The following is a 23,726-nucleotide window of genomic DNA, read 5'->3' as shown; positions in this document are numbered from 1 at the left end:
AAGAAAGAAGGAAAGAAAGAAAGGAAGGAAGGAAGGAAGGAAGGAAGGAAGGAAGGAAGGAAGGAAGGGAAAGAGGAAACAAGGGAGGGAAAGAGACAGAGAGAGAAAAATTGGTGGGGGAGACAGACAGACAGACAAGACAAGACAAAATTTCCATGCCAAAAACTGTTTTGGGAGAAGGGAGGGTATATTTGTAGGAGTGCCTGAGGGCAGGGGGATAAGAATAAAAGCTAAATTTTCATTTTATGTGCCCCAGAACTCCTCCTTTCTTTAGGCCCCAGACTGATAATCCATTAACTCTTCCTAGCATTCTCTACTGAGGGTTGTGTTAACTGCTGTTTCCTGCGGTTATCAGAATGCTGACTGCCTTGGCTTATTTCTTTCACTGGAGAAAACAAAGACAGAAAGAAATACTTTTCAGCCCTTTACCAGAGATACAAAGTATGCATGGGAAAGTGCCCTGCCCTTGTGCTCTTCAGCAAATGCCCCTCATGAATGGGACTCCATTGTATGGATCAGTTGTGAGTTTGCCCAGAACATTCAAAATCTACATTCAGTATCTAGAAGAGTCTGTACAGGCTACAAACCTGCTTCTGGCTTTCCTGAAGTTGAGAATTTTCATTCAAGGCATCTTTTATTGCTCCCTTGAGTCGCTCTTCATTGATTTCAAATATTCTAAAGGTTGTTTTGGCCTAAGCAAAACAAATACACAGTTTATAACAATTTAACAGAACACCTCAGGTTTATATATTCTCTACAGAACACAGAACTTAAGCAAAGGCCAAAACACGTCACTATGAACAGCAGAGGCACATGATGAAGCAAACAAGGCTGGCCGAGACCCAGGACCCAGTCCAAGCCCTACCACTCATTCACCATGTAACTCTGGGCAAATTATTGAACCTTCCATGTACTGTGCAGTCAATTCTGTTAACTACTGAAGTAGAAAAGACAGGAAAGTCCAATTATTAGATACTGCTTTATCAATTTATTTAATGACTTACTTCCAGCACTGCTTGCACTGCCTATATGCTAAGCATGACTTCACTCGCTACCTGGAGCAGAATGACCTGGAGAAAGGGTCACGAAATAATGGGTCGTGACCCTTGACAACCTGCTGACTGTCAGCTACACCTCTGTGAAGTCCTGCTCGCCTGCCTGCCCCACCTTGTGTTTTTAGAGCATAAAATGAGAATACAGACTAGACTCAGCATAGCAGCCTTTCAGCTGTCCCGGCTCCTGGTGACATCTCCTCCTCTCTTCTGCACTCATTGGTGTTTGAGTGCTTATTCCAGAAAGAGAGCCACAATACTACTTATCCTCTGTCTCCTCTCCTACACTCCTCTCCTATTGTAGGAGACAATTTGTGTTTATTATTAAATGTTATACAACTTCAAGATATGGCCACAGTTTAAAGCTATCCAGTGAAAAATGAATTCCACTTTAGTAACTCAAGTTTTATAAAATGCATATTAAGAGATAACTGAGATAATTCCCCTTATCTAAAATGCTAATATAATGTTTTATTGCCAACATGATGGCTATTTTTTGTTGTTGTTTGGTTTTGTTTTTCCAAGACAGGGTTTCTATGTGTAGTCCTGCCATCCTGGAACTTGCTCTGTAGACCAGGCTGGCCTTGAACTCACAGAGATCTGCCTGCCTCTGCCTCTCAAGTGCTGAGATTAAAGGTGTGCACCACCACCGCCTGGCACGATGGCTATTCTTGATTATAAACTTAACTATATCTGGGACTTACTAAAACTCAAGCAGGCTGGGTATACCTGTGAGGGATTTTTCTTAATTAAATCATTTTAAGTGGAAAGAACCACCTTTAATATAGATCTTAAATCGCATTTATCAGGATCTTTTGAGGTGGCAATATCAACCTTTAATAAGGGCCAAATCTTCTGGTGGTGGCCTATATAAAAGACATTGAAGAAGGAAGCTTTTGCTCTTTGTCTGCTTGTTCTCACACTCTCACTGGCATTAGAGCCTAGTTCTTTAGGATCCTGATATATACTGAAGACCAGGTTACATATCCATCCTCATAGAATGAACAACTACTGGATTCTTAGACATTTCATTGGTAGACTGCCATTGTTGTTGGACTAGCTGGACCACAGCCTGTAAGCCATTCTAATAAATTCCCCTGGCATGCATGTGATATTTTGATATCACATCCCAAATATCCTCAAATAGACATGGATGGATGGACAGATAAAGAGAGAGAGAGGAAAGAGATGACCTATTAATTCTGTTCCTCTAGAAAACTCTGACTAACATACCTAATAATAAAAATATCATGAAAATGTAAATGTTTTTGAAAAGTAACACACCAATTAGAGTAATTCAACTTACTTCAGCTACTTGTGATTTGAGAGACTTTGATTCGGCTTCTAGGGACTGTATCCTTTCTGAAATATCAGCCATCTGGAAAGAGAGTGTCAGTCTGTAAGTATTTAGTAAGTCCCATTAGCTACAACATAACATGTATTTGTTAGGTGTACTGTTACATTAACATCAATAAAAGTGAGAGCTCAGATGTGGGTGCATTGTCAGCTTGCTTACTATCTGCTCAAAAGAAGTTTACACATCATATAATAGTACATTTCTCAGCTTCGATGTACCATAGCACTTTTTAGGTTCAAGATGAGAACACTAATGACATTTTTTTTTTTTTTTTTTTTTTGAGACAGGGTATCTCTGTGTAGCCCTGGCTGTCCTGGACCTCACTCTGTAGACCAGGCTGGCCTGAAACTCAGAAACCCGCCTGCCTCTGCCTCCCAAATGCTGGGACTAAAGGTGTGTGCCACCACTGCCCAGCACTAATGTCATATTTAAATTATGTCATACACATCAAGATTTTCCTTACACCAGAATTTAAATTAGAAAGTTATAATGTTTTTAACACATTTCTAACTTTAATATGATTACTCAAGTAACATAGTTTATGTTCCTTTCACAGCAAATATGGAAAATTTCTATACAAATGTGCAAGAGAGCAAGTGTGGGGGTGTAAACACTTGTAATCCCAGTAGGTAGGAGGCAGAGGCAAGAAGATCATGAGCCTGAGGCAGCCTGGGCTATACAGTTTACAGACTGCACTGTATTCTAATACCCCGCCTCAACAAATGAAAACAGATGACTCAGCGGGTAAGAGCACTGACTGCTCTTCCGAAGGTCCTGAGTTCGGATCCCAGCAACCACACACATGACAGCTCACGGCCATCTGTACAGCTACAGCGTACTCATATACATAAAATAAATAAAAATACATCTTTAAAAGAAAGTATGCAAAGAAGATCTATGGTAACATGTAAAGAACTAGAGCTAACAGGAATGGCTAAAGATGGAGGCGCGGTGCTCTGTGGCCTTTTCGAGTCTATTGTTTAAGTGCTTGAGGTTTTTGGCTTTTTTTTTGCTTTTGCTTTGGTTAGACTTATTTGTTTGGTTGGTTCGAGAGTTTGATTTATTGATTTTTGTTCATTTTCATTTTTGAAGATAGTGTCTCCTCTCCTTATGCAGCCCAGGCCAGCTTGGAACTCCTGCCTCTTCCTCTCAAGTGCTGGGATTACAGTCTTGTGTCACTATGGCTGGCATGCATGTGATATTTTGATCAATATCATGTAAATGTATAAAACTCAATAACCTTTTGGTAATTCTGTTGAAGTAGACATGACTTACCAACTCATCTTGTTCAGAATGTTTAGCCCTCTCTTCTTCTAGCTTTTTCTCTAGGAGTAGTATTTCATCTTCAAGTTTAGATTTAGATCTTTCCAGATTTTCATAGGTTGCCTAAAATAGAAAGCCAACTTTAACAGCCAAACATAAGAATTTTTAGTTAGAGCAAAAATCAGTGAGCATAATCAAAGAGGTTTATGGCACTATACACATCTGTTCTCTAGTATTAAGATAAGAGCAGGTCTAGCAGTTGCCAGCAACCTCTATAAGAGCACAAGCATATCAGGCTCCCATCAGCTAACGAGAGACACAAGCGACCCCTAAAGGAACTAATACAGCTGCATTCCAACAAAACTTTTATTTAAAAAAAAAAAAAGCTGGGCGGTGGTGGCGTACGCCCCAGCACTTGGGAGGCAGAGGCAGGTGGATTTCTGAGTTCGAGGCCAGCCTGGTCTACAGAGTGAGTTCCAGGACAGCCAGAGCTATACAGAGAAACCTTGTCTCGGAAAAAAAAAAAAAAAAAAAAAAGCAGGTAGAAAATCCACTGAGCACAGCTTGTCAACCTAGTTCTAAAGCATGTTTAAAAGTGTGTTACAGGAGAAATGGCAAGTTCAATTTAATATAAAAAATAATTAATTTAAAAATCAAGACTGCATCATATTTTCCATTGAGTGACATATTTTCTGTAATCTTTTTAATTTAAAATGATTATTAGATTGGTCAAATTGAATTTTAAATACTGTAATTAACATACCTCTGATATTTGTGATCCTTCAACAAACTTGTTAAAAAGAACAAAACCAAAATGTGTTATAGTAGTTTAAAAGACTGTTTACTTACAATCTCCCCAAACTTGAGTATTTCATCATAGGACTTCTGATATCAATCAAAATTATTCTATTGGTTTGATTTTTACCTCAAAGTCAACTGTCAAGCTTTGCAAAACTTGTATTACAGTATAGTTTGTGTCTAACTACAATTACAACATACAAATGTTTTCAACTACTACAATTAACAGAGTATTTTCTAAGATACTCAATTTGGCCAAATCTCACCTCATCTGACTTATAATTCACATAAATCTGTTGTCATAACAAAAAACTGCTCTGTTTTATAACACCAAGCTTGAATGTTTGTCTTTGTTACCCAGTAACAATTTTCCTGTTACCATGCACGCAAAACAACTTTTAAAACTATGAGTTTTGGCTTTTGACTGGCTTTTGTGTTTTGTTTCTCTGTTTAGCATAGGCTTGGCCATCCTCCAGCATTAGCCTCCCAAGCGTCAGGGTAGCAGGCATCCCTCACACCTGCCTAACTTCTTTTCATTCTGGAAACAAATGCATTCCCATTGGGATTGCACTTATAAGCAGAGGCTCAGCAAACAATGCATAGCAACTAACAATTTTCTTGCGGATATTCATAGGTAACTAAGAGAAAAACTTAAGGAACTTATTTGGAGTCTTCAACTTCTTGTGGATTCTACAAGGGCATTTCTAAATCACAAGACACAGACTTTCTACTGAGGACAGACAATGACAGATTTGTCACACTGGAATGAACACATAAACTAAAGGTACAAGGTCTGTTTTCTCCTGTCTCATCATTATAGTCAGGCTGCTTCTACCATGCAGGCTCATGACTCACTTTTTACAACACTTCCACCTGGAACTCACTCCATCACATCCTAACCTGCCTGCCAGGCTGAAAACTATCACTGAGTTAACTATGTATCTCTCCTAAACTCCCCATTCAGTGATAACATTATGTGAGTGACTGAAAACTCATGAAGGAGTATATAGAACACAAAACTCAGGAAATGGTCTGTAGACAGGGATTAAACATTAACCAGCATGCAAACCTCTGATCTAATCCTAGTTAATACCTACTATCATGAGATGACAAAAAGGTAACATGGTCACAACTTACATAATTTATTGTCTCCTGCTATGCTTAAATTTGTGAAAGAGTACTATATCTCCTTCCTGGAGCAAACAATGTCAAAAAAGGAACCATCTCTTCAATGCATTCTTAGGAGTACAGAATAAAGGATTTCTCCCTATAAACCTATAAACTGATAAGATTCTGATAAACGATTATGTGTCCCTCTAAACAAGTTAGCAATAAGAGTGCAAAATGTCTTGGTTTTAAATGTTTTATGCTATCTACAAATGTTTTATTTCCTCCAATTTTTCTGTAAGCTTTAAGATCCTGATACACCATTTTATATTTCTCACAGATAATTATTTTTGAGAAGGTAACATAGTTTTAAAGTTTGCTATGTAATAAGAATCTTTGCCCTAGCTTTTAAATCATATTTTGTTTTTTACCTCCAAACTTTGTGCTTCTGTTGACTCCTCCTCAAAGCTGGCCTCCTTTAAAGATGACTCTAAACCTTCATACTGAATGAAACAAGGCAACACGTAAGTAAAGACTACAAACTGGACCCCAAAGTGTATCTCAACAGATACCTGTGAAGCAACTCTGAGCTCAGTGTTGCAATCTAACCACTGTGACAAACAAAGCCAGAACCCCTAACAAGTCACAACCACCATGTTGGGCAACCTATGAAGACCTTGACACCTGTGACTAGCAGAGTTGACCCAAGTCTGCTGGGGTAAAAATTCTAGCATCAAGAATAGATTAGATAAGGGGGTAGGGGAATAAAAAAAAAAAAAGAATAAAGTAGAGATCGTCCAGAGATGTGAGTTGTTTGTCATGCCCTGAACAAGCTAACAGCTTCTCCAGCCTTTGCAGTAGAAAGGTGTGTAGTAATAAGGCCACCAGACATTTATATCATATGACAGATAAGACAAGAAAGGAAGATAAAAATTTAAAAGACAGAATAATCAAGGGATGAAAACTATGAATAATTAAATATAAAATATCTCAAGATTAAAGTGAGGACTATGTTGCTTCCAATTAAACTTCCTGCTGAACAACAGCTAGATAACACACCAAAAGACAGAATCTGTCTGAGGGCCTCAGAGAACTATTTAAACAGTAAAGATATATGGGAGAAGAGAGACCTTCAGAGAGGCAAATCCAGTGGTTCCCACTTCTTTCTCCTTATAAAAGAGACTCACTCACATAGGCAGGGAACTAGGTAAGGATTTTAGGAGAATTAGAAACAGGAGAAAAAGAAACAATGCATATACTTCAGGACCTGCTAAGTCTGATGAGCTATAAGCCAGGATCTTGTGCTTGTTTTCAAAAAGGATCATTTTGGTAATTACTGCAAAATTCTAAGTATTTTTCTAAAAAGTGGAATTTAACACTGCTCTCAAAAAGATTATATGCCTAATCATGTGGGCTTTCCCTCTGGCACAGTCAATATGATCCATCACTTCACCAGACCACACAAGCACACAAATAACTCAAGAACATAGATCAAGAGAATGCTGAACAAAATTCAGCATCCTTTTTTGACCAACACTTGCATAGATTTATATATAAGACATCAGTCCTTCATCATGATAAAGGTCATTTACGAAAAATCCAGCCAATGCAACTAATGGGGAGGAGCTGAGAGCAGGGTAAGGGCATCCCCTCCCCCAACGGCTGGCTAACAGCGCTGGAAGTCCTACTGACAGCAATTAGACATTATTTCTTTTTGTAGATAGCATGGTTATCAACCTGACTACATTTGTAATCAACTAAAACCTAAACAGCTAGGTACCCCTTGATTTAACTGGATCATCTGAGATGGGAAGACCATCCTAAATCTAGACCATACCTTCTGGTGGCAGCTCATATTATAAAAGGGCATGGAAAAGGGAAGCTTTTACTTTTTTGCCTGCTTGCCCTCCCTGTCCCTGGCAAGTTCATCTGTCTTGCCACTGAGGCATTCTCTGATGGTATTAGAACCTACTTCTTCAGGATTCCAAGGTACATGAAAGACTCGGTCATCTGGCTCAGAGGACTAAACAGCTATCAGCTTCTGAGCTTTTCTGATGGGAGACAGCTCTTGTTGGACTAGCAGGACCACAGCCCGTAAACGACTCTAAGAAGATCCCCTCTCAATGTCTATATAGCATGTTAAATGTAGAGGAAACCTCTAAGACTGCCCCCAAAACTACAAGTCCAACAAATGTATTCAATAAAGCAGCAGATAGTCCATGACAAATAATGAACAAGCCTCGATTCACAGTGGTAGTTTAGAAATGATATTTGGGAGGCCAGGAATCTGGATACAAGAAAGTCAGAATAATAATACAGAGGAATAAGAGCCATAGACAGGAGAAATAAGACTACTTGGAGTTTCTTGCATACGCACATCCAGTCACAGCGGACAGCAGCACTGAATCCTACCAGGGAGGAGCCCACTAAAGAGTGCAAGTAGACATCCAAATCCAAGGCTGGACTCTGTGAGGAGAGTGGACCACAACACAGCAAACAGTGATAGGGAATCTGAGTGAGAGCCTTCCAAGGCCCACTATTCTGCCTCCCTGCACTGTACAGAAGAGCAGGATTCGGACTCAGGACAGACCAAGGCAAGCGCTAGCGTGGAGGCTGAATCTACCAGCAGAAGAGCAAAGTGCAGCAAATTACAGACATAAAAGTGCCAAAGATGGGGCACAGGACCCTGTAGAACTTCAACAGGCCTCATTCTCCAGTCCCTGCTACTGCCCCATGGAACAAGGGATCACTTGGAACAGGAAAGAGCCAGCAGAACTTAGAACAGCATCCAGATGGGACAAACAGGCCCCAGAAGCACAGTCTGTGGAGACAGCAGAAGCTAAGGGATTCCCAACACCCAAGCCCAGGCAGACCAGCAAGGAGCTGTGCAAATCACAGAAAACCTGGGTAGTACTGTTGTGACCGAAGGAGCACGGACCAAGAACATAACACCTCCATTTCATTTTCTGCATTTGTGTTATTAATCTTTAATTTTAATTTTCCAATTATGTATACATAATTCTTAATTCTTAATTTTTTTTATTATGAACACTTTTATACTTTAGGTATTTGGTTCACATGTGGGAAGTGGCATCTTGGGGGAAAAGGCTCTGTCCTTTTTTTCCTCTAAATCAAATACATAATATTTTCTCTATTTCTTTTCATACCTCTGATACATATGCTTTTCTTCTTTTCTCATGTTTCACTCTGCTCCATTTCCCAGTCCCCTTTCATTTCATTTCTTAAATACTGATAGATACTATTCTCTCTATTGCTTTTCATACCTCTAACTCCTTTAATCCCAGCACTTAAGAGGCAGAGACAGATAGATCTCTTTCAGTTCCAAACCAGCCAGGGCTACATAGTTGAGACCCTATCTCAAAAAAAGAACACGCATTTTCAGAAGGTTTGGGTTTCCTGAGGAGTGCTGTGTCAGTATTTGTTTTGGTAGAAGTGCCTACCTTCCACAGTGGTTCTATCATTTTGCGTGTCTACTAGTCGGTGAGTGCTCCAGCTTGTCTGTATCCTTCTAAGTGTGGGCTGTGCTGTTGTTAGCACACTGGTCTTTACCAGTCATTGCTTGCAGGCTAATGGCACTGAGTATCTTTAAAGTTTATCTTCTTCTCTGCAGGAAAGTTTATTCAGTTTGTTCACCTGTCACATATATACTTATTTTTGAAACACCCTTACCGGCATCCCAGGCTGCCCTTGAATTCTCTACCCTGCTTTATCATTCTGAATGCTGCCAGCTTTATACATCCTAGGTATAGAGCCCTTGCTAGATACATGATGGCAAATACTGTGCTTGTCTCCTCCCTTTCTCTCTTTCTTCCTTTCTTTCTTTCTTTCTTTCTTTCTTTCTTTCTTTCTTTCTTTCTTTCTTTCTTTCTTCCTCTTTTGAAACAGTCTCCTATTATAGCCCATGTTGTCCTTGAACTTGTAGCTAGTTCTCTTTCTGCCCCAGCCTCCTGAGTGCTGGGATTATTGGCATAAGTTACTATCAGTAGCTGTCTCCCCATCCCTCCCCCAAGCTCTCTCTCTCAATTTTTTTTTTTTTTGAGACAGGGATTCTTTGAGTCTTTGTGAAAGACAGCCCTGGCTGTCCTCAATTTACTTTTTTCACTTGGGCTTTGTATTAGCTTCCTAGAACAGGTGAATCTCTGTGAGCACAAGGCCAACCTGGTCTACAAAGTGAGTTCCAGGACAGCCAAGGCTACACAGAAAATCTCTGTCTTGGAAAAAAGAAAAGAAAAGAAAATGTGTAGAAAAACATCCTATAGAGACAGAAAGCATATAAGTAACTAGAACTATGTATAAAGTGGGAAAATGGGGAGGGAGAGTAGTAACAAAAGTTTAGAATTTCTTTGGGTAATATAAATATTCAAAAGCGCGAATTTCTGAGTTCGAGGCCAGCCTGGTCTACAGAGTGAGTCCAGGAAAGCCAGGACTACACAGAGAAACCCTGTCTCGAAAAACCAAAAAAAAAAAAAAAGAAAAAAATATTCAAAAGCTGATTGCTATCATGAATATCCAAGTCTGTGAATATCATCTATTTATCATTCATCTATTTACTTTGGAAAGGACATGAAATTTCACCATGAAGCCTAAGATAATCTCAAACTTGTAATTATCCTACTATAATCAAATTTGTAATGCTTTCAAAATGCCGGGCTTATGGTCATGTATCACCTCAGCTAACTCACCTAGAAACTTCACATGGGCAAGTCAACTGTGCTGTATGAACTGTATCCCAACCAAGCTGTGGGGCTAAAGGAATCCCTAGCACTTGGAAGGTAGAGGCAGGAGGATCCATAAGTTCAAGGTTATCCTTAGCTACATAGAGTTTGAGGCCAGCCTGGGCTATGTGAGACCTTGCCTTAACAAAAATGGGTAGAGAGAGCTATAGAGGTGGGTCAGTGGCTAAGAACATGTATTACTCTAGCAGAGGACCTGAGTTTGGTTCCCAGCAACTACATTCTGTGGCTCAGAACTTCCTGTAACTCAAGCTCCAGGGGCACCTTCTGGATTCTGGACTCTGGACTCACATGTACACATGTACACATGTACACACAAACACACACACACACACGTAATTAGAAATAAAACAAATAACTTTTAAAAGAAGATATTTAGGAGTAAATCTAAGAACAAAAAAACTGTTGGGATGGTGAGATGGCTCAGTGGATAAGAGCACTGACTGCTCTTCCAAAGGACCTGAGTTCAAATCCCAGCAACCACATGGTGGCTCACAACTACCCATAATGAGATCTGATGCCCACTTCTAGTTCATCTGAAGACAGCTACAGTGTATTTATTTGTAATAATAAATAAATCTTAAAAAAAAAAAAACTGTTGCAAGCTACAGTGTACTCACATACAATAAAATAAATAAATCTTTAAAAAAAAAAAAAAAGAACCAAAAAAACTTGAAAAAGCATATACAGAAAAATGAATTATAATCCACAGATAAAAATTCAACATTATGAAAATGTTTACTCTGTGTGATGGTTTGTATATGTTTGGCCCGGGGAATGGCAGGATTGGAAATTGTGGCCCTGTTGGAGTTGGGTGTGTCACTGTGGGTGTGGGTTATAAGTCTCTCATCCTAGCTGCCTGGAAGTCAGTATTCTGTTAGCAGCCTCCAGATGAAGACGTAGAACTCTCAGCTACTCCTGCACCATGCCTGCTTAGATGCTGCCATGCACCTGCCTTGATGATGATGGACTGAACCTCTGAATCTGTAAGCCAGCCCCAATTACATGTTCTGTATAAGAGTTGCTTTGGCCATGGTATCTGTTCACAGCAGTAAAACCCTAACTAAGATACTCTGAAACTGGGCATGGTGACACGTTTATAATCCCAACACTCAAGCGAGATCACTTATGAATTTGAGGCCAGCCTAAGCTACAGAGCTAGTTCAAGACAGCCAGGACTACACAAAGAGAGCCCATCTCTTAAGTCCCCTCCAAATGTGTCTGTTATTTGGAGACAAAGCCTTTAAATGGTAACTAATATGACTGGTATCCTAAGAGGGCATCAGGACAGAGGGAGACGCAGCAAGCAAGCATGTCTATCAAAGGTCAAGGGACAGGCACTGAAGAAGCAAAGCCTGCCTACACCTTAATCTTGGACTCCTGTTTACAGAACTGTAACAAAGTTCCTTCCTGCTTGTAAACTGGCATTTGGTCATAGCAGCCCTAGCAAGCTAACACAAAGCCCAAATGAAAAAAGTAAATAAAGTCTCTACATGATAACAGGTAAGGATATCTTTACATCCTTGATAAGCAAAAATCTGTTTAAGCAGGAAGCAAAACAACAGAAACAAAAAACAAAAACCAGACAAATTACACTCTACTAATTCTAAACCCGTTTTCTTAGACACCAAACAAAACAGAAATATAAGTCGCAGAAGATATTTGCAATCCATATATCTAGCAACTTATATAATAGATATAAAATGTTAATTTTTTTGTGATTTTGTCTTTTTCAGAACTGAGGACGGAACCCAGGTCCTTGCACTGGTGAGGCAAGTGTTCTACCACTGAGCTAAAATTCCCAACCCCAATATAAAATGTTAAAAACAAAACAAAAACCCTACTTCTATATGACATAAAGGTGAAAAGATTGTAAGTGTCTTTAAAAGGGCAGAAATGGGCCAGCAAGATGACTCAGTAATTAAGGAGCTTGCTACCAAAACTGATAATCTGATTTCAATCTCTGGGATTCAGATGGGAAAAGGAGGGAAGTGACTTTCACAAATCCTATGACCAACGTGACAGGCGCACATGCACAGGCACAAGTGGACACATACAATAATAATAATGTAATTTTTTTAAGAGTGAAAAAAATTTGAAAAGGCAACTTCACAAAAAGACTATCTAAATGACCAATAAACAAATCAAGGTGCTGCATTCTGTCAATCAGGGGAGAGATGGCTAAGAGAGACGGAGGTGAGGAGCCACAGAGCTCAGCTCTGGGCCAGAGCTCTGGAGGCATTCAGTCAGGGAAGAGATGACTAAGAGACGGAGGTGAGGAGCCACAGAACACAGCTCTGCACCAGAGCTCTGGAGGCATTAGGTACTCCAGGGAGAACCACTAAGTTCCAGACCCTACCGCCAACATTATTTCCACACATGCCTTACCTCCTTTTGAACAATGCTGACTTTTTCAAGTAGTTTACATTTTTCTTCGATTAGGGCAGAAAGCTCAAGAGCAAGTTTTTTTTCTCTCCCTGAGAAAGAAAAAGAAAATTAACTGTGACTAAACTATTATAAGTTTTTAAATTATATACAATGAGGAACTCTCAAATAGAAAAATAACAACTTACCCACGTAAAATCGGCTTTGAATCTGAAACAAATTTTTAACAAAAGTATATTAAAACAAATATACCTTCAAGTAAATCTATTTGACATCTACTCCTAACTTCTAAGGTAACAACTTCTTATGGCCTCCTGTGAGTAAATTACCCGGAGGTATTCTATTCTGATGAAAGCACTCTATACATAGTCAGGTCTCCTATGGAAGACTCACACTGTGTGTTATCACATGAAAGGCTCGGAAGCAGCCTCAGTCTAAAGAAACCAGTTACCTCACTCAGACCCATGTCTCCCACACACATATCTGGCCCTAACAGGAAGTATTTCAAGGACCCTATTATTAAGACTCCTACTGTTAATAGCTAAAATAAAACAGTCTAAGAAATACCACGGGGCTCTAGACACAGAACGACTCTAAAATCCCCAAGCCTTTCTTCCTTAAGCTTCAGCCCTGGTGAAGGAAGGATAAAACCATTTGTGACAGACAGCCCCCGCGGCTAGAGCAAAAGGATCAAGGGAAACAAACAAAAGGAAGACTTACACTACCTAGGAAAGACGGAGAGACAGGGAAGAGAGAATCAAAAGGACAAGATATCCTAAGATGTGTATTAACAGGAAATATAGGAAAGGCAACACAGAGTAGAGGGGCTCTCTCTGGAGGGCACCAGAAAACCACGAGGAAATCAGAAATGGAGTCAGAAGCACACAGACCAACATCTAAAAAGATGGCTCAGAAAGAAAAGGATACAGTAAGACTCTCATTACAAATAAATAAATAAATATAACTATGGGAATAAGCAATACAGGATCTGGGACAGGGGTGAGTCTACACAGCACGCACGGGGAGGAGGGGAATTAACCATCTGATTATTAACTGAATGAGTGGTCATGTTTTTTATTCTAAATTGGGAGGTAGATACATCTGCTGGCTTTTTATACTGCTGAAGCAAACACAGATTAAAAGAGGAGGGAGGTGAAGGGGAGGAACAAGGGGAGGAAGAAGAGGAAGAGGAAGGAGGAAGAAGGGTGGGGTTTTGGTACTAGTGTGTACTGTCCTTACAAAGAATCCTTTAAGAATCCTTACATATGAAAACATTTCTCTGAATCTATATTCAGTTTCTAATAACCACATATTACCCAGAGCACTATGACCTAACTTATTTCTCTGAAATAACAATAAGTTTCTCAATTTGCTGTTTAGTCTAAAGACAAAATGAGGGCTGGAGAGACGGCTCAGTGCTTAAGAGCACTTGTTACTCTTGTAGAGGACCAGGGTTCAACTCCAACACCCATAGTAGTCACAGCCATCTGTAACTGTAGCTTCAGGGGATCCAATGCACTCTTGTCACCTCCTTGTGTACCAGGCACACACGTGATACAGATACACATATGCAGGCAAAACATTCATACACATAAACTAAACCTTAAAAAATAAAAAACTTGAAAAAAAAACCCAGAATGAGAATTCTCTTAGCGTGCAGTGGTTACTTACTGATCGGAAGCCTCTCCACAGAACCAAGACAATGGCAAGCAGTCCAATGGTCAGCACACATACTGCCAACTCCAGTGAAAAGCCATTGGGATTAACGTCTGCTCTCATATCTTCAGGCAGCGCTGCCACAACCTTCAGGACAAAGGAAGATCAGCCTATAAACACACATCTCCACAGCACTATTACAAAGGCAGGGACAGGTGGCTGAGGTCGACTCTAGGAATATGAAACAGGCTGCCATATAATATAGAGCATTTCCGCCTCTGACCACTTTCTTCTGGCAACTTACAATTGTTCTGACTGGGTAAAGAGCAACAGTGTGGTGAAACAATGGTTTTCAAACCACTGAAGAATTATGAAGAGATTGCTCAGAGGGGTGGGGAGGCCCTTGACTTCAAACTCCTATTTTATCTCTATGCATTGGAAGGAAAGTAGCTTTCATTTGCCTGATACAGATACACATATGCATCACAGAGATGACACAACTGTCATCTCTGAGGCTTACTGCCTCTGTCTGCTAACCTAGGCCTAGTCCTGGTAGCTTCTACTCTCCATAAAATCTTATCTAGGCCTAGAACGTTTCCAGCCTCTGAGACTTGCTGCTGAATAAGCTCACCCCTTCTTAGTTCTTTCTGATCTCTGTCTTTCTGGTTCAACTCAGCCCTCTGACTCAAACTCCTCTCCAAGATGACTGATTCAATCTGACTTCTCTCTCCGACTCTGACTGAATTGCTCTATTTGGCCTCAACTTTAGCAATACATTCAAATCTTCTAGCTTCTTCATTCTCGGGCTTGTTCTGTCCTCACAAGTATCTAGTTTGTTCTCTCTCAACAACCTGTGTCTGTACAACTGTCCTGGTCAAACTGCCTTCTTCACTGTACTGGCTGACTTTATGTGTCAACTTGACACAGACTCGAGTTATCACAGAGAAGGGAGCTTCAGTTGGATAAGTGCCTCCATGAGACCCAGCTGTGGGGCATTTTCTCAATTAGGGATCAAGGGGGAAGGGCCCCTTGTGGGTGGTGCCATCCCTGGGCTGGAAGTCTTAGGTTCTATAAGAGAGCAGGCTGAGCAAGCCAGGGGAAGCAAGCCAGTAAGGAACATCTCTCCATGGCCTCTGCTTCAGCTCCTGCTTCCTGACCTGCTTGAGTTCCAGTCCTGACTTCCTTTGTGATAAACAGCAATGTGGAAGTAAGCTGAATAAACTCTTTCCTCCCCAACTTGCTTCTTGGTCATGATGTTTGTGCAGGAATAGAAACCCTGACTAAGACATTCACCTTTCTTCTCTTTGCCCTGCTTTCTCTTAAGAAGCTCCCCTTTCCTCTCTCTCCTTGTAAGAGTTGGATATATGTCCTATTCTGTCAAATCTTTCTCTGGTTCTTCACTTTGTCTGCCAATCAGACATCACTTTTCACACAGGTGTTTCATTCTACAGACTAACTTTACCTCCATTGTTTGGGATTAAAGCTGCACACTAAGGGTGTGTCTGTACTCCAGCCAGAGGGATTAAAGGTGTGTGCTAAGGCTGAGACCAAGTACAACTAGAAACAGATTTTTTTTTTCAGTAAATAAAAAAAAAAATCTCAAGTTTCACAGTGTGATCAAATATCCTGCAATACATTGGGTTTAACAAAATATTTCCCTACAGGGGAGACACACCAGATCAGCAGTTTGCTGGGTGGGAGTGGGAGAGTAGTCATAAAACAACGGATAGAGCTTTGAATTTGAGATTTGAATCCTTCCCTCCTATCTCTCCTTGAGTTAAAATAATGCAGTGTGACCACAAGAACAGATATTCAGTAGAAAGCAACTGTTCCCACCATCCCTCCCCAAAGCCCCGCCTAGTTTAAGCCAGGCTTCGCTACATTCCTTCTGAAAGGCTCTTCCACACCACACACTCACACCTCTTTGAGAAAGAACTCAAAGAATGATCAGGCTTGATTCTTTTCAGCCATCAGCATGGACCAGCTAGACCCTCCACAGCCATCTCCCCCTTGGGGACCTGACAAAGGTGCGAGCACACACACAAACAAACCAACCAACCCTCTAATAGTTACCCTTTTTAAAAAAATCTATGTTTAGCTATTGTGTCTACACAGACTCCTTCCAAGTTGCTATCTAATTTATTAACATAATATTACAAAAGAATGTAATATTGTGTCTTTTTTTTTAATCCCTGTATCTTTATTCTTCTTTTTTCAGCTGTGACTCCAGACAGGATCCAAAGAGGAGGTGTGGAGCCTCTTCTCTGGGTTTGATGGAGAGTTCCTTTACCCTTCTGTGTTAGCCTCTTAAAGTACAGCACCAACCTTAAAAGGGCACAGGAAAGGGTGAAAAGCCTTTTAACCTACTTCTGTCTCTCTCTTCTTTCCTTCAGACAGCAGTACACAGAAATGTGGTCTCCTACCCCCAAGAAATGGTAACAAGCATCGGCCTCAAGGATCACAAGGGCAGATACTCAAGAAAAGGCAACTACTGCCACCATCCCTCCCCACAAAGACTGTATATCCAAGACCGCTCCACAGTGCTTCTCCTGAAACACTCTTCCACACCATGCACACAGCTGAGTACATAGTTCACCTCTTCCTGGGCCAGCTCAAAACTCTTCCTCCCTCAGTGGCCCCAGATTCTAACTGGTCATAAGTGGTGTGACAACTGTGATATCTGATAAAAAAAAAAAATAGTTTAAGACAAAAACTATTACTAAGAACAAAGAACAACATCATGTAATGGCAAAGCTAGCTCAGTCTTAAGATAAAGGTCATTATTTTACCCAACAAAAGAACCACAAAATGAAGTAAAGGAAAAAAACAGATAATTCGTTGATAGTCATTAGGGATTTCAAGATCTCACTTTCAATGAGCCAGCATAAAAAGAGAAGACTTAGAACAACACTACAAACCAACCAGACCTTACATACTAACAAAATACCACACAATAGCAGAAAACACATTCTCAGCTGTACACACAAGGGTCTTCTGAACAAATCCATAAATCAAGCTAAAATAAAGCTCAATATACTTTTTAAAATATAAAATCCCACAGCCCAGCCCAGAGAGATAAGTGAAGTACATTTACTGCTATTGCAGAGGACCAGAGTTCACGACATTCCCACAATCCATGTCAGGCAGTTCACAACCATATGCCTGTAACTCCAGCTCTAGGGGATCTGATGCCCTCTTCTGGCCTCCTCAGACATCTAAACTCACATGTGCTCTCGCACACACAGACACATACATACACATAATTTAAAATAATAAAAAATCGATTAAACAATTCAAATCTTGAGAAGGGTATAATCTCTGATTACAATAAATTAAAATTAGCCATCAAAGACAGAAGGAAGGGCTGGTGTGATGGCTCAGCAGTTAAAAGCATTTATATGTTGTTCCTATAGACAAAACAAATTTTGGTTCCTAGCATCCATATGGTGGCTCACCACTATCCACAACTCCGATTCCACCCCTCCACCAGACCAGACACACAAGGTACACGGTGTACAGACATGCATGCAAGCAAAATGCTCAACACACACACAATATATCATTTTCAATGTTTTTTAAAGAAACCTGAAAATTTTACAAATGTGGAAATTAATAATATACTACTAAATAACCACAGATCAATGAAAAATTAAGTCATAAGGGAAATTATTTTGAGTGTAGGCACATTAGTGCCACAAGCCCATATGATAAAGTCAGAAGATAACCTCAGGTTTTTGGTTCACACTTTCTACCTTGTTTGATACTGACTTTCCTATGACCCTCTGTCACGTAAGCCAGGCTAGCTAGCCCATATGCTTCTCCTATGACGCTCTGTCACGTAAGCCAGGCTAGCCCATATGCTTCTCAAGAGGCTCCTGCTCCTCATCCCATAAACCAGTGGTGATCAGCTAGGGTTAGAGATGCCTATGCTGTGTCCAACACTGAATGTGGGTCTGGGGATCTACACTCAGACCACCAGGCTTGTGCTGCTGGTGCCCTACCCACTGAACCATGCCTCCAAGTCAAGCTAGGGAAATTAGAAAATATTTCCAGGAGCTGGAGAGATGGTTCAGCAGCTAAGATTGCTGATCATTCTTCCAGAAAACCCAAGTTCAATTCCCAGCACTCAAGTCTCATGGAATCTGACACCTGACATCTCCAGGCTGCAAACATATTGGTACATAGCCATATATGCAGGACCAAAACACTCATACACGTAAAACAAAATATTTTTTAAAATAAAAATAAAATACTTTCAGATTAAATTGAAAAAAAGTAACACAACAAAACTTATAGTATGCAGCTAATGCAGTGCATAAAGGAGAAATTTATGAGTGTAAAACCTTTTTTAAAAAGTTACTGGATCAGGAAAATGACTCGGCCATCTGACAAGTGGTGTTGATAGAAAACCCACAACTAACACTGTATTAAAGAGAAGAAAAGAACTGTTCCCTAGAGCCAGGAACAAACATATCAACCTAGCCCACTGAGCCACACAAAAAATTGTGCAAAAGCTGACATCCCCTCTCATCCCTTATTACCAACCTTATCAAAGCTAAATATTGGCAACTGTTCCCTGTGTGTATATATGTGTACACTGTGTATGCATGCACAAAAAAGCCAGAGGCTGACCCAGAGATGTCTTTCTCCATCTTAATTTTCCTAAGCAAGGTCTCTCATTGAACCTAGAACTCACCCATTCTTTGCTAAGCTGGTGACCAGTGAGCCCTTGGGAGTCCCCTGCACACACCTCCACCAAGTGCAAGAGTTAGAGGTCCCTGCAAGCCTAGCATTTATCTTGTATGTGGGCTCCAACTCCAGGTAATGCTTAGACAGCAAGCCTTTACCCACTCATCTATCTCCCTGGGCACTAACTGTTGATTTCAATGAAGGGAGATGTGTATGATTTGAAATTATCTCTCATCTACAATATGTTTCTCTTCCCATAAACCTCATCTCGATAATTTAACTGACACAGACAGAAATTTAGGAGTATTCTAGATTCTCCCCACAACCCACCCCTCTGCACATCTAATCAAGAAAGTTAGACCCATTTCAGCTGTTCCTAGCCCCCATTTTGGAGCAAACTTCTGTATCCTTACCGGGGTCATTTCTCCTTCCTGTTTGAGTTTTGTTCCCTGACATTTGAGCTACCTACATACTACTACCAGGAAAATCTACAGTAGATTCCCAAATACTGAAAAGCCTTCAAGGGCTCTCCTGCACCGCACAGCAGTCCTTGGGACCCACTTGTCTACAGCAGGCATCATTTCACATCCCATCCTTAGCTCACTTTATACTCTGAGCAGCAGAGTTCCTGTACTCTCCAATTTAGTTATTTGCTCGTCCTGTTAAGACTTTCCCAACCTCCCAAGAATATACAATCTCTCTGTCTCCTTGCTTTGCATGTGTGCTTCTATAAGTATTAGGTTTCTACTACGGACTGTGTGTCTTCTTTCCTTTAAAAGACAACAGGATGCCAGTGACAAAGTCCTTAGTTCATTTAGAACCTCCACAGAACTTTTTCATTCACGGGCGGGTGCACACACTACACTTGGATAAATAAATGAAACACGGGCATGGCAACACTACTTTAAATTCACAAAACAAGAAGATAATCCGAACTGGTTAATCAGAACAGCTGCAGTATTTAAATGGTCTTTTTAAAAAAATACAATGCAGTTTTCAAAAACTCTGTGTGTGTGTGTGTGTGTGTGTGTGTGTGTGTGTGTGTGTGTGGTCCCGAAACATTATCAACAACAAGGACAAAACACCTACAAACACTAAAGGAGAAAAACTTCCGCCACCTGATTACAAAATAAAACAGAAAAAAATTTACTTTGGCTCCTGAGCGTCCACTTTCTCTAGAGTGTACAAGAACACCTTTTACATTAACAATGTGAAAGGGAGGAAGAACGCTATGATTAAAGCATTTCAGAAGGGCATTCTTTACCGGGGAAAAATAATGCAGAATTAAAATCTTAGTTCCGGCCCCCGCTTAGGCGTCCACTTAAGACAAGAAGTTTCATCACTAAGAAACTCCAGTTTCCAACAGTCAGAAGAACCACGTGTAACTGACCCCTGTTCAAAATAAATGGCGTTCAGGCAATTGACTTTGGGGTCGGGAACAAAACAGGCTCTCCTCTGGGACGTCCACACCACCTTGCCAATCCCCGGGCCCCTTTCCCCGCGGCAAGCAGCGGCCGAGCCCAGGCCGGGCGGGCGCACTGGAGCTCGGGCTTCCCTGCCGTATCTGCACGGCTCCACCGGGCCCACGGCTCCCGAGCCCAGAACTCACCCTGAGCAGCTGCTCCAGAACCCGCCGCGCACAACCCGCCGCCGCCCAGGGCCCGGCCATCTCCGCGCCCACGGGCGGAGACCTAACAGCCGGCCCGCCGGCCAGCAGCAGGCCCGGCGCGATGGGCGCAGCGCTGGGAACCCGAACACGCTAGCAACCGGCGCGCACCACTGCGGCCCTGCGGGGGGAGCCCGCGTCACACCCCCGGCCTTGGTCTCGCCGGCGCGGCGGAGACGCCCCCCTCTACCGCTGGAGCTCGGCGGCCACGTCCTCGCCCGAGCTTAAAGGGCCCGCACGCCGCTCCCGGGCCTTCGACCTCGCGGCTGCAGCCTTCCACCCCGAAACCTGGGGCGCAGTCCCGGGGTGAAAAAAAAAGGTCTCGCCTCCTTCGCCCTGGCTCCCAGCGCGCCCACGTCCGCTCCTCTAGAGCCTGAGCCCCCACGCTGGCGTACCCCAAGGGACCCCACCGTCACAGACACGCCGGCCTCCGCCATAATGGTGGCCAGAAGAAACGACCCGCGGGGGCGCACGAGCCGGCGCGTCCTGCTTGCCGAGTCAGCACTTCGGACTCTGGACACGAAGGCGTTCGGGTCCACTGTGTGGTCCGGTCAGAGTTTAACCTCTCCTGACCGAGCACACGTCCGTCCTCCGTCCTCCTCGGGCCAGCGTTCGGGTTCGCTCGCACGCTCGCTCACCTGTGTCCACAAGGCGGACGCTGGCCAGGCGCCCCAGTCTGAAAATGCATTAGCCCTAGGGACCGGAGTGTCACCTCAAGCCCGTGCGGACTCCTGCCCGACACGAGAAGTTCGCAGAAAAGAACTAAATGTAGCAGCTTGCCCTCTAAATATAGGGCCCTATTTTTAGAGCCCTTGCGCGAAGTACCGGGAGAGACGGTTTTAAACGTAGGGTTTAAAAGATACCTTGCCTCTGGGGTGTATGTCTCCTTTACCTACCCGGTCGTCCCTACCCAAACGAACGCAAGTCTTCAGAGAAGAGACTCAAAAAGGAGCAGCCCCTCCCAAGAGAACTCGATAAAATCAGAAACCTGTATAAATTTCCCTTACTAGTAAACACATCGCTTTCATGCCGCAAGCACTCAACACACAAAACCAGAAACAGCCACAGTCGCAGCCAGTGACTTCTAAGTCCAAACTGAGGCCTACCTTGTCCGTACTCAAACTGTTCTTTGCCACATCACCCTAGGGAGTTTCAGAAACTGCTACTATCAGGAGATAGCAGAAGTTGCTTAATACTCCCGTTTAAAGGTAGTCCCAACTTTTGTACACGTTGGACTGTGTTGAAATCAGCTTCTATGAATATGAAAGTCAGAAAAGAAGCGTGCTCAAATTTTTTTTAGAAATTTCAGAGATGTTTAAGGTTCAGTTAGGATGCTGTACTACTCAAATAAAAATTTTACAGTGAGTCTTAGCATATTCAATAGGCTCTACAACTTATTGGGCTTTTAGGACTTGTAAACAGAAAAGAAAAAACTTGCTTTGCTCATCCTATCTTCCTTATGTTAATCTATGCCCCTTTCAAAAATCTACAATAAGTTATCACATCAAATGCTAAAAGCATAAATGAGACAAGTGAAGTTTTAAAAAGAAGAAGAAAAAACCCAAGCATGCCTATAGCAAAGATCTCTCCGTAGCAAAAAAATAGTAAACTTAACAATCAGTGCAAATCCCCAAGTCTAACTTCTGAGTGCATTACAGTGGTGTAGACACTTACCTCGTCACCCTGACCTTCCAATTCCATTTCTTAGGACGTTCATGTTAAAACACCCTAACATGGAACTAAAGCTCTCCTGAATACTTCATATCCTTGAGAAAGAGTCCAGATTTTAATACCTTCTGCACTCCAGTTTCCACAGAGTGTGATCCTGTTTTGACACTGTGACGGAGGGGTACTCTAGGTGGAGCTGTGACTACCAACCCGTAATCCAATTCCACGGACCTCAAAACTTGTGGGATATATGTGTGCACACACGACTGCACATAAGTACTTTCTTAGATAGCCTATATATCACACATTAAAATCCACAAGTGGGAAGAAAAAACCTAAGATTGCAACCGCTGAGACACTACAACTTTTACTCTAGTCTATTCATCTAGAGTTCATAATTTCTACCAAGGGAACGGTAGTCAAAGACTGGTTCCCATAAGTAAACATGAGATCTTGTTACAAAGGACCTGCTTTCAAGGAAATGAACAGTAAATATTAACAGTGTTCATAACTATGGGAAAACATCCAGGAACACTACACAACTGCTAACCAGAAAACCTAGTCCACCGCGGCCTAGAAACAGGTTTCCCTCATGAATCCCTATGTCAAAGCTGTAAGGACCAGCCGCTCCCACTTAGGCAGGCACCGGTGTGACACACATAAGCACTCCTCTCTGGGAAGGAAATTGACAAGTTGCGCCACATTGCTAGTCTCTGAGTCTATGATGTAAGAGTTGTTCCCAGAATACATTGAATCGGGAGCTGCCTGTTCAACAGGAGCTGGGCAATTTCCTTGCTTATTACTAATGGAGCATTCAGGGGAGGAGTAGATGCATGTTACAACTTCAAGAGGCTCTTCGGCTATAAGATAAGGTTGCTAAGAAGTTATGTGTACTTCTATTCCTCAAGTGATACAAGAAAAGCATGTCTACACAATGATCTACCTGAAATACTAATTATTTAAACAATCACCTCAATTAGAGAAGAAAAAGAACCCCTTTCATGCAAAATTAAGTGGAAAATTGCCCCGATTTTTGTTGTTGTTTCCTGAAGCCTTTCAGATCTATGCTATATGTGCGTCAAAGCTGTGCCCAGATTGATAGATTTCAGGAGTGTTAGAGACTCTTCAGAACATTTAATCCAATGATTATGGGCTAACAGCCCGAGAGAAGGCAAGCTGTCAGAACGCACGTAAAGCAGTTGAACGCTACAAGTCTACATTCCTCTGCAGTATTGGGTTGAGCTCCGGTTTACCACACTAGAGCCATCTCGATTGGCAATGTTTCAGTTTTCAAGGGAATCCAGAATTCTTTTTTTTTTTTTTTTTTTTTT

General features: G+C 41.7%; 1 protein-coding gene and 1 non-coding gene across 15 annotated transcripts in view; both read right to left on the bottom strand.

Annotated features, from left to right (window-relative positions):
* Positions 1-23,726, bottom strand: part of Mia2 (MIA SH3 domain ER export factor 2) — an 89,029-nt gene that overhangs the window by 38,809 nt on the left and 26,494 nt on the right. For 3 of the 14 annotated variants that reach the window (XM_031357896.1, XM_031357898.1, XM_031357897.1), the window contains exons 8-15: positions 14,388-14,519; positions 12,905-12,926; positions 12,720-12,808; positions 6,009-6,080; positions 4,436-4,462; positions 3,685-3,795; positions 2,359-2,430; positions 588-692 (exon numbers count right to left, since the gene is read on the bottom strand). In XM_031357896.1, the coding sequence (XP_031213756.1) occupies positions 588-692; positions 2,359-2,430; positions 3,685-3,795; positions 4,436-4,462; positions 6,009-6,080; positions 12,720-12,808; positions 12,905-12,926; positions 14,388-14,519 (630 nt within the window). Of the gene's footprint in view, positions 1-587; positions 693-2,358; positions 2,431-3,684; positions 3,796-4,435; positions 4,463-6,008; positions 6,081-12,719; positions 12,809-12,904; positions 12,927-14,387; positions 14,520-20,670; positions 20,841-21,365; positions 21,478-21,623; positions 21,646-21,833; positions 21,917-22,401; positions 22,557-23,726 lie in introns of those variants that run through there. The other 11 variants (XM_031357907.1, XM_031357900.1, XM_031357903.1 and 8 more) reach the window with 11 other exon arrangements.
* Positions 16,589-16,710, bottom strand: LOC116081359. Its single transcript, XR_004114849.1, has one exon. It is a non-coding gene; the product is annotated as a small nucleolar RNA SNORA26 (small nucleolar RNA).

This window comes from Mastomys coucha, unplaced genomic scaffold (genome assembly GCF_008632895.1).
Source record: "Mastomys coucha isolate ucsf_1 unplaced genomic scaffold, UCSF_Mcou_1 pScaffold6, whole genome shotgun sequence".
NCBI lineage: Eukaryota > Metazoa > Chordata > Mammalia > Rodentia > Muridae > Mastomys > Mastomys coucha.
Note: the sequence above shows the minus strand (reverse complement) of the source record. Positions and strands in the feature narration are given on the sequence as shown.